The sequence below is a fragment of the Agelaius phoeniceus genome, chromosome 2 (assembly GCF_051311805.1).
Source record: "Agelaius phoeniceus isolate bAgePho1 chromosome 2, bAgePho1.hap1, whole genome shotgun sequence".
Classification (NCBI taxonomy): domain Eukaryota; kingdom Metazoa; phylum Chordata; class Aves; order Passeriformes; family Icteridae; genus Agelaius; species Agelaius phoeniceus.
Genome location: NC_135266.1, coordinates 42,672,214 through 42,687,512, shown reverse-complemented (window position 1 = coordinate 42,687,512; position 15,299 = coordinate 42,672,214). Strand labels below are relative to the sequence as shown.

General features: G+C 37.7%; 1 protein-coding gene across 2 annotated transcripts in view; it reads left to right on the top strand.

Annotated features, from left to right (window-relative positions):
- The window catches only part of GPC6 (glypican 6), a 731,795-nt gene that overhangs the window by 380,886 nt on the left and 335,610 nt on the right, over positions 1–15,299 (top strand). For both annotated transcript variants that reach the window (XM_077173559.1, XM_054628114.2), the window contains exon 3: positions 11,279–11,670. In XM_077173559.1, the coding sequence (XP_077029674.1) occupies positions 11,279–11,670 (392 nt within the window). The remainder of the gene's footprint in view (positions 1–11,278; positions 11,671–15,299) is intronic.

Below are 15,299 nucleotides of genomic sequence, written 5' to 3'. Positions count from 1 at the left end.
AAAAAAATTCAATTAAAATGTATTATATATGCACATATTACGGGCAAGTCTGAGTGAACATATGGTCTTTGCAAGAGAGAGATGTATGACTAAAAAAATAATGCTTCTTCAGTGAAAATGGAGAATATTTTCTAGATAATGGGTATACAATTTAAGGCTGAACCCTAATATAAAAGTCACCTATTGGAAACGCATTTCTAATTACGTGGTTTGTAAATGTAGAAGCACTTAAAATCTAAGGCCATCCAGGCTACATAAAATTATAATGTACTTATGAAGTTTATTATTATGGCAGAGAAGCAGGGTAATTAGTCTCACCTAACATGTAACATCCCTAACATTTACATTTTTCAGAAGTTATCAGTGTTTTATTTTGAGTTTGAAAGTCCTTCCACAATTATTAATGTCCTCATTAAAGAATGTTGAATGGTGTCTCAATTAAAAACAGGAAGCATGTTCTCTCTTATGTCCTTTTCAAAGGAATCCTTATTTCTGTTTGAAATATACTGTTTGACCCTTATCCTGTGCAATGTCTGAATGTTTCTCCCAAATGACTAAGCATATATACATCAGGGAAACAAAGAATGAAGTTATTGGATCAAATATTTTACAACAATGTCTTAAAATAAGCATTCATTTTGCTTCTGTATTTCACCAGACCACTAAAAACTTTAGTATTTCAGATAATGCAGTAATTGAAGACCTAAAATCACATTATCAAGCAATATCACATATATTTGTACATGCATTAAATGAAAATTCTAGCCCTAATCCAGTGGGGTTGATAAAAAGGACAGGTTCCTGCAGGATGTAAATGGGAGCCCCCAATTTAAAGCCCAAGCCAGACTTCTGATCTAAATCCTTCTTTCTCTCCCCATGGAGAACATAAAGGCAGAGCTGGAGCAAGGCTTCATGCCAAGGTTCCTTGGTTGGGTATCTGAAGAGAATCAATGTGTGGCCTGAACACTCAATTTTTGGGACCTTTGTTCTGCCTGTGTGTTCAAGAGTGATGGTTTTGGCAATATTGATGGACTCTGAGAAACATTTGGAAAACTTAAGTTGAGCTCTCTTCTTATCACTTTGTCTGTTTCACTCAGTTGCCATTTCTCTGTTTCTTTATCTTCTCTCCAACTATTATTCTCCTCTTTAATTTTGCTTTCCTATTTCACCTGTACTGCCTCATTTGTGCTTATCCTTGCTTATTTTAAGATTTCTGCAGTAGTGTAGTGCAGGAAAACAAGTACAATGCCTTTAGTCACTGCAGGCCACCCAAGCCCCTTCACTGCCTGCTGCCCAGTGGGATTGATCAGCTTTTCAACTTGTTCTTCAAATCTCATCTCAGAGGGCTGTAATTCTCTGGCAAGCTGGCAAGATTTATATGAGAAAAGTGGTTAGTGGGGTTTTATTCCCAAATGCTCACACCACAGCACTACTGTTGTGGCCAAACAAACTGGAGTAACACCCAAAAAATTACACAAGGAACTAGTGTCCAGCAACTGTTCCAGGAACTGAATGAAAAGCCCTTGCCACCAGAAGTGACACAGAGTCTCCACTTCACTTCCAGCTCAGGAGGAAGCATTGGGCACTAATGTGGAAAACGTGGCTTATGCCTTCACTTCCCCATCAAGCTCTCAGGTAAAAACCATGTGATGTGAGGACTGAGAGAGAGGGATGAGGACTGTATAGCAAAGAAGGCAGACAATAAGGTCTCAAGACTGCAGAGAAGATGGAAGAAGTAGTAAAAAGCAGGGGGCCTGGAATTCCAGTGACTTCTGCACAAAAAACACCTACCAACAGAAAAATAAAGACCCTACACAAAAATCCAGAAATATTTTCTAAAGCTCCTACCTCTCATTTGAGCCACCCTATTTCTCAGAAAACCATAGGAAGCAGCAAAGTTTGCTTAAGCAGTAATTTGTTTGCTTAGAGATTCAGCAGCTTGTGGGTTCATTGAAATATTCTTGTCAATATGTTCAGCAATGTTCAGCAATTACCAGCACACCAGCAGCAGAAGCATGAAACTTTGGTGTCACTACATGAACATAGGCATTTAGGTGGTACATCACATGCAGCACAGCAGCTAATAAATGGAAACAATTCCTCAAATAAACTTGGCCTAGGAGTTTTAAGGCCACTCTTGTGTAGTTCAATCAGATAAAAATTAAGTTATATTGTCTGAAATCGAACATAACCCTAAATATATACCAGTCTTGTAAAGCTGGTTTTTCAGTTCATTGTGCCATATCTTACATATCAGTTTTCTTCTGACTGGAAAGCTTTCCCACTAGACAGCCTTGTAAGAGAAAAAAAACATTCTGTTGAGAAGGCAGGTCAGATAAAAATCAATCATGCAGCATCTTGATCCAGTGAACTGATGTCTGTAGATGAAGATTTCTGTTGGCTTTAAAGCTATTCAAATACTCACTTCATTTTTTAATCCCTGATCTTTGAAACATCCAGGTAGGAAAGTTTATTGACTTCACAAACCTCCTTAGGGGACTCAAAGTCTTTCTACCAGCACATGAATGCAGATCCAGAATCTGAAAGACAGTTTTCTTCCAAAAGTAATATGTTTTTTGTTTTTGTTTTTTTTTTTTTTTTTTTTTTACATGTGTAGCTTATTTGAGGCCAACTCTGTTATCCTTAACCTTATCCATAGTCTAGGATTTTATACATTGCCTTGTTTTAAGTCACCGATTGCCCAAATCCACTCTCTAGGACCATTGCTGGTCCTTAACTTTCATACTATTGCCTTGAAAAAAAGGTAAGATCATCCCTTTAATAAACTTAGAACATTTAAGTTAGCTTAATTTGCTATCATAAAACTAAGTTTGTTGCTTCACTGAAGTTTGAACATGTAGCACAATTTACAAGCAAGAAATTCAATCACATTGCCTTTATGTCAGTAACAAATAGTGTGTACACTATTACACACTGTGTTCAGTGTCCAAATAGTCAAGAAATAACTGGGAAACCAGCTGGGGTTTAATACTGCTTGACCTTAATGGTACCTGGGGTTCCTTTGAGTGTAGATGTAGAAAAATTGTATAAACTCAAAAATAGGTAAATTTTCTTGGAGGTAGTTTTATATTTTTTGTTAGTAGTGCTAAACCATAACAGAACTTATTACCTGCATTCAGAGGTGTCTGGAAAAACCATCAACCTGACTTCATTACCTCTTAAGCTTCAGACTTTTATAAAAAATTGATTTTTATGTACATAATAATTACCATAGGAAGTCAAACTTCAATCTGCTCTTACAGTAGGCTTCTGCTAGTTAGCTCAAATAGAAGTCTTTGCAGTTATTTCAGTAGTATCTGTCTCAGGTCAAAATTCTAAAGATTTTGGTGTTTTTTACGGAATAAACTGATTTTTTTCTAAATACTATAATGAGCCTTCTTCAAAAAGGGGAAAAGGTGAAATGAGATTGAATGGCAAAAAGCAACAAATTTTCTGCAGTTACATTATATAAATACAACGGTGCAAATATGCTTTAGCTCTCTATACTTGCAACTGTGACATGAAAGTAGCTGCAGTTCTAATTTTAAACATAATGTGATGCAGCCAGTTTGACCTGTTTAAACCCCACCTTTCTACACTGGGATTCACACCCGCCCTTCCTACTGGGTACTTCACTGAATGCACCTAATCCGATAGATGCTTCAGAAAACACCTCTTTCTTGAAGCTGAGTAAGGCTCAAGACATGGTTTTCAAATACCTCAATGAAGGTTCTGCACAGTAGTCTGCTTTATTTAAAGTGGGAGGAAGAAAACAAAGACACTCTGCTAAAAGAGGTGAGCAAGCCCTCTTCAATCCCGCACACACTTCAGCCGAGGCTGAGATTTCTGCCTCCAAAGCCCAGTGTCGCTGCTGTCAAATCGTGGCTGATCAGCCCAGTATAAATAAAATTCTATGAAGGTTTTCAGTGTTTTCCTCTGGCCAGCCAGAGGCTCCTTCCTTTATGTGTGGCTCCTTGCTGCAGTCAGTTCAAGTTGTCTACTCTGAGAACAGACATGAAGGCACACAGTGACTTTGGGGCCACATTCCTCCCAAGTACAACTCCTGGGACCTCTGAGCAGCACAGGAGTGAGTCTGATGATAGCAAATACTGCCTCTGGTTTCAGACCTGCTTGGCAAAAAATTGCCTCCTTTTTTTAAAAAAAATGGCTTTTTGACAGAATATATAAATTATCCTGAATCAAATTTTATCTAGACTGTAACAAGGCAATTTGTTGTTAATTTTCCCCTGTGTCTTCTGGTCCACCTTACACTTTGTATCAAGAGTCAACAAACTTTTAATATGCTTAGAAGATGGTAGTAGATTATAGGCAAGGAATTATAATGCAAAATTTTAGATGGTAAATCTCTTTAACTGTTGAACTAGGTGTTTAATAGCCTCTAGTGATACGTAGAGAAAAATGGTACAGTCTCTATATTTTAGAACAATTGTTGCACTGAGTCCCATAGTTTATATATTGTTAATATTTTCATGAAAGCTTTAAATGTTTTTCAGAAGAAACTGTGGTGACTCATGAATCTTTCATGAGGTGCTATGCATTTTTATGAACATATGATGTAAAATTCATCATTCTGAAATTCACAGATATCCATGAAGTGCTACATGTCTCTCTTTGGTCACGGATATTCATGACAATACCAACTTCTGTAAGCATTTAAATGCCCTTTCATAAATATTCTAGAATGCAATCTTCTGATGCCATGTAATATTTTGCTTACGTTTTATGAGTACTTCACTTGGGCATTTTCCACTTGATAATGAAAGCAGAACCTTCAGGGACAGTTATTGGTGTATCTATAAACTATGTGTAAAACTATCTCATTGCTTTGTTTTTATTCCTAGCATTTTCTTTCTTCGTTATTTCTCCAAGTTCAATGAGTTTTTTGAGGGCATCTTGGGAATTTCAGGTTTCATATTTATAGCCAAGGATATATTATCAGTATAAAGTTCCACATGCAACAGAATCAAGATTCTAGAGTATAGTAAAGACTTCAAAAAGTATATGTAATGTCTAATATTCCTTGTGTGAAACTTATAACTTATGTTTTTCAGCTAGTTGCAGGAGTGTCTGTATAGAATCAATGGCAGGATGAAGTCTCCCTTTCCTGCATACTCAAATGACCTTTTGCAGTTAAAGAACAGCAGATTTAGCATTTGAAGGTTGCACCTGCATCCCTTGCAGTTGTTGATAATCTTCTCATTGATTTTGGTGTTGCAGAATAAAGTCTTATAAGCCTTTATCGATGCATGTAATCAGCTTTGAGTAGATGAAAGATCCTTTAACTCTATATCAATGTTCATTTGTACAATAGATCCTTTGTGCTTTGGCATCAAATAATGCCTTAAATTCTTTGTCAAATTAGGTTCCTAATCTGATAATGGCATTTGATGTATACAAAGCAGCATAGCTTTTTTTTCCTTTTTCCTGCACTGGATCCACCCTGTCCAACCCAGCCCATCATAGATGTGTTTGTGTTTCTTTCCCATCCTCGTGTCCCTCATTTTAGCTTAGACAGTCCTGTTTGCATTGTCTCTGTGCTCCACAGTGGGGAGTGGTTAAGGATGAAGCCTCAGTGGTTTCCCTTCCCCATGTCTCATTTTTTCCCACAATATCCTGACCCATAAGGGAGAAGAAGTCACAGACTCTGGATGGGAGTCAGGGAGAAGACCACAGTGAATTCTGCTGTTAACAAGTCTTGCAGCAGTCTGAGAAATGGAGGGATTAAAGAGGGAAGAGACTCTCATCTTCACTCACAACCTTTGAGACTGCACTTCTAAAAAATTTAGGCATCCAAAATATCATGATATTTACAGGTCTGGGACAGTCTCGAAAGCTATCCATTGACAGCTAGATAATTTCACACATACCCAAAACATAACTCAAGTATATAAATCACCTATTCTGAAATTTTCAATTATAGGGCACATTTAATTATTGGATTTGTATTTCTTGGCTTTAAATGCAATGTATATATATTCAAAATCAGTTTAAAAAGGAGAGCAGTTTTCAAAGAATCTCATCACATTGCAGATTTTGTTTTTTTTCTAATGGAAGATGAAATTTTTTTCCAAGTTGTGACTGTTGAGTGTTTTTAAAGGTCAAAGCTATAAGGGAATTTTAAAATTAGTTATTCAGGCTGACTAAAAAGCAATACCAGTGCACTGTTAGCCTTATGCAAGCAATTTGTTTGCTCTTGAATATAAAACAAATGTAATGTCAAAACTGAGGAAGAAAAATCATCTGCTGTAAATATTCTCCTATAGCAATTTTTTTCTCAATCAGGAAGTTAAATTGACTTCTTGTTGCTGTGTAAGGTTAGTTATTGTTTAAAGAAAGTCTCTAGAAACCTAAAGCAGTTGGAAAATGAAAAAGCGTAAAACCCACAGAGGTTAATTTCACTTGAATTTCCTTGAGATAAATCACAACTTTCACTAATTGATGCCATTGTCGAATATCTTTAAAGAAAGAGAAAAGAAAATAATAAAGCCTTTGCAACAAAAAAGATGAAGATTTCACTAAAACATTTTTGTTTCATTAATGACTTCCTGAAGAAAGAAAGACAGACAGAAATAGGATGCAAGAAAAGGCTGACATTGATATTTATAATATGTATGTATGAATACAAGTATCTGTACCTAAAGAACCCCCAAAGACTCTCTCAAAAAGCATAGTCTGTTTACATGAATTCTAATATTCCCTTGCCATCAGCCTTATTAGGACTGAGAAGTTCAAAAATTTGCAATAAACTTAGGTACACCAAGTCTGCATAGGGTGTAAATACATGCACATCTTCACAGTAAATGGTAGATCATGGTAGAATGGTAAAGACTGGTAGAATTTACATATCTAAGTCCTTAGAGCTCTTGGAAAAGCAAGGCCCCCACAAGAAGGAGAACAAGGCTATGGTGGGGAACTGCCAGTAGGGTTTGGGTGTTGTTAGTCAATGATGCATGAAATCAGGATGTCACCCTGAGCAGTGTTTTATGTAAGGACTGATGTAAAATCAGACATATCACTGTCCAGAGCTCTGTGCAGCTGGGCTGGCTTTTTTCTCATCTAACGTGTGTCAGGTGCACCATAGTATCTCTTCAGGTCTCAAGTTCTGCTAAAAAGGAAAGCTGTGCAGAATATATGATAATTAAATGAAATTATCTTTTTAGTTTTTTGGTCTTAGACCTCATGGATATATTTTTGGTTTTAGGAATTTGAAAACAAACTGTTTCTAGCTTTGCACCTTGTCCCACAATCAGACATTGCTTTTGCTTATTACAGAGGAAAAGAAAATGCAAGGGAACTTATCAGGCTGGGAATGATCATAGAATATCCACTCAAACATAATACAAATTTGTGTCTGTAAAAATCGCCTCTAGGTATTTGTGCATAGATTTTGTTAAAAGCAATTATTACATCATTCATGCTGCAATATTATCCCTAATCTTTATCCACTGACTTGCAGTGACAACTAGTTATCACTTTGGAAATAGACCAGCTCCCATTTTGAATTGCATTATGACACCAGTTTACCTATATCAAAATAATGTGAGAATGTCAGCTTGCAGTTGGCAAAGTACTGTGAGGACTAACAAGACATTATTTTTAATCTGTGAGCTGTTCCTACCTTTCAGTAATGGACTCTAGTAATTCTGCCCATTGTATTTGTGACTGAGTTGCCTTATCATGGCCAAAATATTTTAAAACAATTAAGACTTCATTTGCAGACTGTTACTATCTATCTTGCATCCTAAGTTTACAAATAATGTTTAAAAATGAAAACTAGCTGAAGCGTGATCCATGGACTGGAAATCCACCATTTGAGCATATACAGAGCATGTAATGGCTTGCAATAGCAATCTTCTCTCCATCTTTTCAGTATCTCAGTGTACCTTAGGCCTTATTCTTTTCAACTCCCTCTTAGAAGTGATCAGGCTTCCTGAGACCCTCTGGTTAATAAATTAAATCTGTATGAAAACATACTGGCAACAAAAGACACACATAGGACATATACTGTCATATGAATGAATCATCACTTCAAATTAGGAAAAATTATTTCCAGCATTAACACTGCTCATGACAACCTATTTTGGCAGCAAAAAAAAAAATCACAAGATAGATATTTTAAAACACTGCGCAGCAACTATCTGTCTCATATAGATTCTCCTCTCCCACCCTAGTACTTGAATGCCTTCCAGAAGCACATTAAGCAACATGACTAATGTCTGTCTCATCTTCATTCTTTTACTTGAAGCTGAAAAATTACATTATTTTTCAAAACTACCTGCAAGTTGATGAAATATCATCTTTGCAATGAACATAAAATTTTTACATTACTGTGAAGACCATGGCAAAATTCGACCTTTGCAGAAGCACACACAGTTTCTACTGATATAAGTGAACAAGTGCTCAGTTACGCCAGGACACAGTTTCTATACATAAGCACTGCAAAGCAGACTACCTTCTTGATATATGGGAGATTTGCAGACTAGAACAGCAAGCAATCCTTCACAGTAGCATTCATTTTGCTGGATGGGAGTTGATTGAGAAATTAGCACAACATAGGAGATCTCTTTCTGTCTGGAACTAAAAAGGTATCCAATTTTGCAGTTGCTGTTGATTTATTATTCTGATCCTGCATGGGGTTACTGATGCAGATAGTACTCTTAACTGTCTTTTGTGTCAGTGTACAAAAGACTAACACTCCAACTTTTCAATGGCATAATTTACCTTTAGCAGTGGCTCTCGAAGACTAGAGACCTGTAAGACTAAAATTTAAATAACTGTGCTGCTGTTTAAAGGACATTAGCTTTCCTACAGAATTAATATGTATGGCTTCACATTTGGGACTAGCATGAAATTTAAGCTTGTGGAGTTATTGGAAATGTTTATACCACAGTATAAATAAAGATTGTGACCAGCATGGACCACATTGTGCTGGATGCTGTACAAGCAGAGAATAAATATCTACCCCTCCCTGGAAAGTTTGGTTGGCTTCCAACAAGCTGACTGTGAGACTGCTAAATAATACACCCACACAAAGAAAGAATAAGCTAATAATCTCTGACAAGAGGAGCTGTCAGCAAACTCAGTTAAGCTTTGCTGTGACTGACTTATGCAGTGGTATGATCCTTTAAAATAAAGAGTGGGATTCCCAGTATAGCTATGGATTGTGAGGAGCCAGCATGTGAGTTGTTTATAGCAGCCTCCCAGCATATATAGGCTGTTGTCAATTCAATTGCATTGGTGGGAAAGCCTGTCTCCAGTCTTAAAACAAACTTTAATTTGAGCCCCAGGTTCTCTGCCATGTTTTTGCTTTCTGGGTTGTGTGACTGGAGAATTAGATTTATTCAGCAGTGCAGTCAGTGTGCATTATTTCTAGAAGAAGAAATGCTGAATGTACAAAATAGTAATCATGGTGATTTAGATGTCAAAGATACCACTAGATCAGGGCTAACAGTGAAAAAAAGCTTTGTTTCCTTTTTCTCCTTAACAGAAGTGTATATGTTGTGGACATCAAATTATTACATTTGGCAACAAAATTTTTATTATTGGTGTCATTTTTTCCCCCTTTTTTTTTCTTTTTTTTTTCCTTTTCCCTACCTAAACTATTTGGCAAAAGCATATCCTTTTCTGAAAGTAATTTATTCCTTATGAAGAGCTGCAGTTTTAATGACAATTTAGACATTGATATATTTATTAGACTATAATTTCCCTTTAATAAATGCTTTGATGTAGCAAGTATGTTCTCAGTGTTCTGTGTATACATTTCCATAATAACCCCTTTCCAGTTATCTGGGAGATAAAAGGCTGCAGTTCTGCACAACTTCTGCCAGAAATAAGAGATTTTTTTCTTACTGAGTCTTTGTAGACTGGTCCACAGTATTCTGTTTTCATCTGATCACAGTTGCAAACCCTCAAATTTAGTGTAGATTTTTTCTTACTTAGTCTTAATTTTTGTCCTGTCTTTAGCATTGCAGTGGTTTTACATTTTTATAAGTCACTGTAGCCATAGCAGAGCCCTGCGTTAAAGGAGTATTCACATGATAGCATTAGCCAAAATTGTGAGAAGTCAGCACATCCCTGCTGTTAGCACACACAGATGTGTCTGTGGGCAGTGTCCACAAATTAAGAATCTGGTATCCCAGACCTGGTGTGTATTGAATCCTGCTTCACTGCAAATCACTTAACTGCAGCCATTACACGTTTTGCCAAAGATATTGCCATCTCTGCCTTGCTGTCTGCAATGCCTCATTTACAAACCACAGGACTCTTTTCCAAAGTGGTTTAAGAAGATTGACAGCAAGTCCTGTAGAAAGATGGGATCTTCTGAAAGCCAGGAGATACTATTTCTCCTTTGGTCAGGTGGGTTTAAAGAACTGCTGTACATGTTCAGTGAATTTTTTTGGGAAATCCTAAGTAACATATTGCAATTAAAAAATCTGAATAGAAGAGATTGTTAAATATTTGTACTTTATCCCATGGGCTCAGTTTCCATTAAGAATAATTTCCACAAGCCAAAATTTATAAATTGTTTGTGGTTTAAGCCTCAGTAGATAAAAGGCACCGAAGAAATTGTCTGAAATCCTTTCAAGAAAACCTTAATGTCTGCATCTCCAAAATAAACAACTAACACAGACTGGAATTAGTAGGATGGTTGTGACATAACTGGTGAAGGGTTCTAGCACTGCTCTCCAGTAGAGCAAAAAATTATTGAAGATACTAACATATTTTTACCATTACCTAGACATGTGACACTTTTAAGAAGGATCCTTCTCATTTCCGTTCAAGTATCTTTCTAGTTCTCTTCAAGAATATATGCAAATAAGTATTCAGATTTATTTCCAGGGTTTGCTTCTACATTGTAAAGGCTTGATCAAAGTGGAATCTAAATTCTAAAATCATTACATTTTCAGTTAAATCATCATATTTAGTGACTTTGCTTTTAGCTTAGAAGATTTAGTGTAATGGCTGTGGAGGGACAGGGATTGCTATCTTCAAATAGTATGCGAAGAAGTGGAACAACCCGCACTGAAGTTCTTTTAAATGGGTTTTTTTGCTCAGTGTTATAGGCTTTGCATCTTTTGACCTTGATAGGGAATTCAGTTTATACTCTATTTTTCCTTACTTCCAAATGCTGAATTTCACTAGTAAAGTGCTGTGGTATCAACCTATTAACACAAATTATGATGAGTTAGGAGTGCAATAAGAAGACCCCTCATGCATTGCTGTTATGGCCACTAACACCTGCTTGTTTTCCCTGCAGAGTTTTTCCGAGAACTTCTGGAGAACGCGGAGCGCTCCTTGAACGACATGTTTGTCCGGACGTACGGCATGCTGTACATGCAGAACTCTGAGGTGTTCCAGGACCTCTTCGCCGAGCTGAAGCGCTATTACACGGGAGGCAACGTCAACCTGGAGGAAATGCTGAACGACTTCTGGGCTCGGCTGCTGGAGCGGATGTTCCAGCTTATAAACCCCCAGTACCATTTCAGTGAGGACTACCTGGAGTGTGTGAGCAAGTACACAGACCAGCTGAAGCCCTTTGGAGACGTGCCCAGGAAGCTGAAGGTTCAAGTGACTCGAGCGTTCATTGCTGCCCGCACCTTTGTTCAGGGGCTGACAGTAGGCAGAGAGGTTGCCAACAGAGTATCCAAGGTAATCTGAAGGCAGGGTGGGGTTTTTCTTAGCTTGAATTTCTTCTCAACTTGCCAGCCAATTGAAATCTGTCTTTGTGGGTTTTTTTATTTTTTTCAGTACAAGGAGGTGTGTTTGGTTGGTTTTTATGCCTACCAATATACCGATCTTAAGTTCATAAATAGGGGCAACTGTTGTTTTCAGTTCCTTCTGGGGATATTAAGGCACTACTGACTGGAAAGCATTTCTCTGTGCTTAGGACACAGTGAAATACCAATATACATCAATGTTATAGCATGGTAATGATTGCCATTTGTAATTCAAAGCTGGCTACATATATAAAAGATGGGGATTTAGATCAGAATTTAAATGTTTCAAGCAAATTTATTCTGCTGTTCATTAGAAAAGTACAGCCCTCACATCATTCATTTATCATGCAGCTGGGTGATGGATTTTGTTAGAAATGTCTAGTCATGTTTCTGACGAGAAAATAGACAAACAGTGACACCTCTGAAGCTTGAGCTTTCCCAAAGGATGGTTTGACTCACATTTATTTTAGGTTTAATTATTTATCTATGCAAATATTTATGACAATTATAATCCTTGAGGGTTTCACATAATTAAAGAAAAAACCATGCAAAAATAAACCATCTGGGCACCAAAAATGTGCCTCAATGACTTTCTCTCATAGAGTATTTCAAAATCAGGTATAATTTTCCTGAATTGGTGTTCCAGCTAGATAGTTGCTCTGTGATCTCACTGTTTCACAGTCCTCGTCGTGTATTTGGACCTTGAATTCTGAAATACTCTCATGAGATCCACTGTGAAATGTTCAAATACTCACTTCTGATCAATAAGTGCATGAGTGGTTTGGATGCTTGGCCCATTCAATACTTTCCCACATTTACAAGCCTAAGCTACTCCTCCACCTCAAGAGGACTGTCTCATTTGCTTCATTTAATCCACAGTCAGAAGGTGAGGTAGAGCCTATACCTTGTACAGTAGACTGCAACTCAGGCACTCAATAAGATGGGGCTTTTAAACTTTTCTTAACCTGTGTTATGTGATCTTTTGTAATTGCAAATTGAGAAGCCATGGAGCTAAAAATGTAGTTAGGAAGGAAGAGCCTGATTTTATGTCTAGGAGACTGCATGGGAGAAAAAGGTAATTTTGCACTTAAAATTCAGTGGATGAGATATGTGATCCTTGCTAGTCAGCTAGAACCAAAGTCTCTTCCTCCAAGTGCCTTCCTGAGCTTCAGGGTTGCCTTTCTGTGATTTCTGGCACTGTTAGTTCTTGCAGTCTTTCTGAATGGTGGCAGGGTACCATGGTGAAACCCCAGGCTGCCTAGTCTAGCTGGGGCAGCTTTTTAGCCTCCAAATGTGCAGAATGCATAAATCTACAGCCCCAGATTTCCTCTGAAGAGAGATGATGACCCCATGGGTCAGGTTCTAAGTAAAAGTACAGAACTCTGATGTCGCTGTTGTCTGCAGGCATTAGGTCTTGCTGGATCAGACTGTGGAGAGTAAGCTTTGTAATTCATGTAATAGATGCATAATTTGTGAATCCCTCACAGATTAAGGTCTGAATTGTCTGCTGAGATGTCACTTTCCCTGTGTACGTACATGACTGTACAGACTGTGCAGGTGTCTCCTCTGTCACATATCCAGGAAATGTTTTCCTCTCAGCCTCTGGGCTTTGGGTACATAAGCCCTCTCAAGAAAAGGGTTCATAACAAGATCACTAAATGATCCTATGATCCTATAATGAGAGCTGCTAGCTCTGCAATGATACAGTGGGTCTTTTCTTAGTGTCAGTTGAAGATGATAACAGTAGCTCAATAGTGCTTCTGTTGTTTTTTGTTTGTTTTTTTTTTTAACATGAAGGAAACACTTGAAATCATCATTAAAAGGGTTCAATGGTGGTGCAAGACACAATAATGTCTTTATAGTGATACTCCATTAGACTACTTCTAGAACACTGTGTTCAGTTTTTGGCCCTTCTTGTACAAAAAAGACATTGAAGCAAGTTCAGTAGAGGCTGCCCTCAGGATCTGGACTGGATTACTTGTCCTTGAGCCTGTGGGACTGGGGCTTCTTCATTCTGGAGAAGAGGCTACTTCAAGGGCAAGTAGCAGTGTTCCTGGTGCCTCTAGGGAGGTCATTAAAGAAAAGCAGCAAAGCTCTTTACAGTGGGGCATGGTGTGATATGATGGACGTGAGTTAATGCATTTTCTCTTCTCCTATCACAGCAGGGCCTAATGAAAATCCCATCCCCATCTTCTTATAAGTGCCCTTTAAGTGCTAGAAGGTTGCTAATCAGATCTGCCTGGAGCTTCTCTTCTGCAGGCTGAGCAACCTCAAATCCCTCATGTCTTCACAGGAGAGGTGCTCCAGCCCTCTGACCATCTTTGTGGCCCTCCTCTGGACCCAGTACAACAGTTCCATGTCTTTCCTGGGATGCTGAGGATTCCAGAGCTGGATTTATTAATCCAGGTGGGGGTCTTCTGAGAGCATAGTACAGGTGACCTGCTGGTCAATTTCTTTAGGATCACTATCCTATGATCCTATTAAAAAATTAATAAGATCAACATTTTGCTTAAGTGTAGAATATACTTTGATTGCAGAACTATCTTTGATATTAAAATCTTGGTGGATTTATTCATACCCACAGCATATGCAAAACAATTTCTGGCCCTAGGGACTTTGTGTTACATGCAGCCTGGTGAGGCAGATATGAAGAGCCCCAAGTGGCACCAGATATTCAAGATTAATAATTGTCCTGTGGAAAGGATGTGATTGCTCTGAGAATGAATAGTTTGTTGCCATATCATAACTGTGGACTTTTATGCTGGTTTATCTCCTGTAGAAAATGACAAATCCTTTTCTTTAAACATAATTTTAAAAGACTACAACCATTTCTTAGACTTAGCACATAACTGCAGCCAAAAATGAGACAGGTAAACATCTTTTGTTGTTATTTTGAAAGTCATCCAAATTCAGCACAGATTTCTGTCTCATTGTACTCTAATATTGAGAGATTCTGTGATAAGGATGCCACATCTGGATAAGTCAGGAGAAATGAATAAAGACAGAAAATGAAAGAAAGAACTGTTGCAGTTCTTCTATAAAATCCTTTGTCCATTTTCTGCACTGGCTGGGAACAGAGGGGGATCTTCTACCTGCAACATCACAAGCTTAAAAGATTTTTTGCTTTCTATTTGTGGACCCATTATTTCACTGAACTGCCACTGACATAGAGAAATGTTGAGCCTACACCTTAAACACCATGAGAAAGAGAGTGACTAATGAGAAAGTTGTAACATCTCCTTTGGGCCTTTATTGTCTCATCATCTTCTGGACCATTTCTGTAGAGGGTTGGTGGGTCACACACGAAGGATTTGTTCCCTCTCTAATGTCAGGGACATATCCTTTCTAATTTTTCCTCAGAGAGGTTGTAATGTCTGAAAACAATGCAGTTGGTGTATTCCTTGCAAAGGAGCTACACTTCCTTTATTTCAATGATGTGTGCCCTCAAGCACACTCAAAGGAGGCAACATATATCACAAACATTTTCCTCTTACAATAGGATTTTGCAGTTTAGCAATTTGCTTGTGAGTGAGATTATAATTTAGTAAGTCACACTTAGAT